The following is a 2,428-nucleotide window of genomic DNA, read 5'->3' as shown; positions in this document are numbered from 1 at the left end:
GAGGAGGTTTCGTTGAGTAAATCCGCAGAAAGCCAACCCAGAACCTGAAGCCTGGCTGGTCCCCAGCCCCCGGAGCCTATTCTGGACCCTCCCATCGGCCCCGCTGGAGGCGGACACGGGGCCCCTCCTGGACCCTCTCAGAGAAAAAAACGGGACCAACTGCTTGTCCCCAGCCTGGGGAACGAGCCCTAGATGAGTCCAAGCTGTCCCAGCGTGCCACTCACGGCAGGGCCAAGCAGCAGGTACAGCCCAGTCCTAAAACGTGCTTCTCAGCAGCTTTTGCAAGGCAGGGTCCCTCTGGGTGGGGGAGGGAGAGGAGTGGGGTGGGAGGAGGGCACAGTGGGGACCCGGGAGTGGAGGAGGAAGCGTAGCTGGGCACTTCCCCAGGAGGAAGAGGCTCCGGATTTTCCCCAGGTGTGGCTGGAGGTATAAAGGGCACCTGGAGCCGGGCAGCCTCCAGGTCCGCAGCCTCCAGGCCCACAGCCAAGTGCACCTGCCTCTCTCAGCCCAGCGCCACGGCTGCCATGGTGAGCCTGGTGAGCCGCTGCTCTCCCCACGCCCCCACCTGCACCGTGCCGCCAGCCCCCAAGCAGAGGATGTTGGCACGGGGTCCAGGAAAACCCCAAATCCGGGGACAGGAGAGAGCTAGGACCCAGCAGCTCTGCTGCTCTGGGGAGCCTGGCCTGAGGGCTAAGTTTCCCTCTGGGTCTCAGTTTCCCTAACTGTAGAGGGAGGGCCGCACCCCATCTAGGGCAAGCTAGGAGGCCAGGGAGGTGCCGCCTTCCCTGGGCACCACCCTGACCCGACCACCCAATTTCTGTCCACCAGCTCCTTCCCGGCCTCTTGCTTCTGCTCTGGCTGCCTGCCAGCCCAGCCCGCCATGGCCCCCAGCTCTGGGGGGGAGCCCACCCCCATGGGACCCCACGCTGCTATTCGGCTGAGGAACTGCCCCTGGGCCAGGCCCCGCCACACCTGCTGGCTCGAGCCGCCAAGTGGGAACAGGCTCTGCCCGTAGCCCTGGTGGCCAGCCTGGAGGCGGAGGGCCGCAGAAGGCGGCATGACAGGCCCCCAGCTGGGACCCAGTGCCCGGTGCTGCGGCCTGAGGAGGTATTGGAAGCCGACATTCACCAGCGCTCCATCTCGCCCTGGAGATACCGGTGAGGGCCGCGGGGGACCGGGGTCCCTGCCCTGTAGGGTTGGGCCAGTCCCTCCCCTCTCCAAGCCTCAGTGTCTTCGCAGCTAGAGGAGCTGTCACCCCCCGACGGGAGGGCAGGGTCCAGCACACGAGCCCGGGGCAGGACTGCCGGGAGCCTCCATCTCCCCGGTCCCTTGGGACAATTCCGTTGTAAACGCTGGAACCCCCGCAGGGGTGGCTGGGCCCGGGGCTGGGGGTCGGGGAACTGGGCGGGTGGGAAGGGGGCCCCATGCCACCTGCCCTGAAGCCTGGTTTCCTCAGCCCGCGTCGGGCCAGGGGCACCCTGAGCGCCAGGCACAGCCGGGGGTGGCGGGCAGGGTCCTCACCCCGTCTGTCCCCCCAGCGTGGACACCGACGAGAGCCGCTACCCGCAGAAGCTGGCCTTCGCCCAGTGCCTGTGCCGGGGCTGCATCAGCGCCAAGACGGGCCGAGAGACGGCCGCGCTCAACTCCGTGCCGCTGCAGCAGACGCTGCTGGTGCTCCGGCGCCAGCCCTGCTCGCAGGACGCCACGGGGTCGCCCACGCCCGGGGCCTTCTCCTTCCACGCAGAGTTCATCCGCGTACCCGTGGGCTGCACCTGCGTCCTGCCCAGGTCGGCACAGTGACCGGAGGCCTTGGCTGTCTTGGGTGGCATCGGGGGGGGGCCGTGGGTCGCCCCCCGCACAACTGGACAGTTGGGGTCTCTGTGAAGAGGGTCCCTACTAATTATGGGTATTTATTGGTTATTTATTTGCCCCCTGGGGTTCCCCGGGGAGGTTCCGAGGCTCCAGGCACTGAAGAGCTGTGTCCCTGGGCCTGTGGGGTCACCCTGCGCCGGTCAGGCCCATCTCGAGACTCGGTTTACCCTTTCTGCAAAAACATTTGGCCTAGAAGGAATCATTTTATTCTTCTAGAGCTTCTTAAACAAAATGTGTTCTCATGTCCCCTCCTTGTCGGTGGTTCCCCGGGCTCCCCTCACACCTTCACCAGCCTCAGGCTGGTCCCAGCCCCCAAGCTTCCCCTTCCCATTCCCCCCAGAACAAGTACCCTTGTATTTCTAAAACAATTATTTATTCTAAGTGTAAGTGTGTTTTTAATTGACAAACGCCCCCAGAGCACAGCGTCGGAGGCAGGGGCAGTGACCGAAGCACTCTCCTCACCCTCACCCCTGCCTGGCCTGAGGCCCAGCTGGTCCTCCAGGACAGTCGCTGGCCCTGGATCCTGCGTCCTTCCAGAAATGTCTGTGCGTGAACC

The 2,428-nt window shown here is 65.2% G+C and overlaps 1 protein-coding gene across 1 annotated transcript; it reads left to right on the top strand.

Annotated features, from left to right (window-relative positions):
- The first annotated feature begins 486 nt into the window (after positions 1–486).
- On the top strand, positions 487–1,814 carry IL17C (interleukin 17C). Its single transcript, XM_032853783.1, has 3 exons — positions 487–527; positions 829–1,157; positions 1,539–1,814. Exons 1-3 carry the CDS (start codon positions 525–527, stop codon positions 1,798–1,800), a joined length of 594 nt encoding a protein of 197 aa, XP_032709674.1. The 5' UTR covers positions 487–524; the 3' UTR covers positions 1,801–1,814.
- The last annotated feature ends 614 nt before the right edge of the window (positions 1,815–2,428 follow it).

The sequence above is a fragment of the Lontra canadensis genome, unplaced genomic scaffold (genome assembly GCF_010015895.1).
Source record: "Lontra canadensis isolate GAN:19392208 unplaced genomic scaffold, GSC_riverotter_1.0 scaffold8, whole genome shotgun sequence".
In the NCBI taxonomy this organism is placed as follows: domain Eukaryota; kingdom Metazoa; phylum Chordata; class Mammalia; order Carnivora; family Mustelidae; genus Lontra; species Lontra canadensis.
Note: the sequence above shows the minus strand (reverse complement) of the source record. Positions and strands in the feature narration are given on the sequence as shown.

Excerpts from the sequence above, each read along its gene's own strand:
- IL17C (XM_032853783.1), top strand. Across the intron at positions 1,158-1,538 it reads ATCTCGCCCTGGAGATACCG|CGTGGACACCGACGAGAGCC; the intron begins GTGAGGGCCGCG and ends CTGTCCCCCCAG.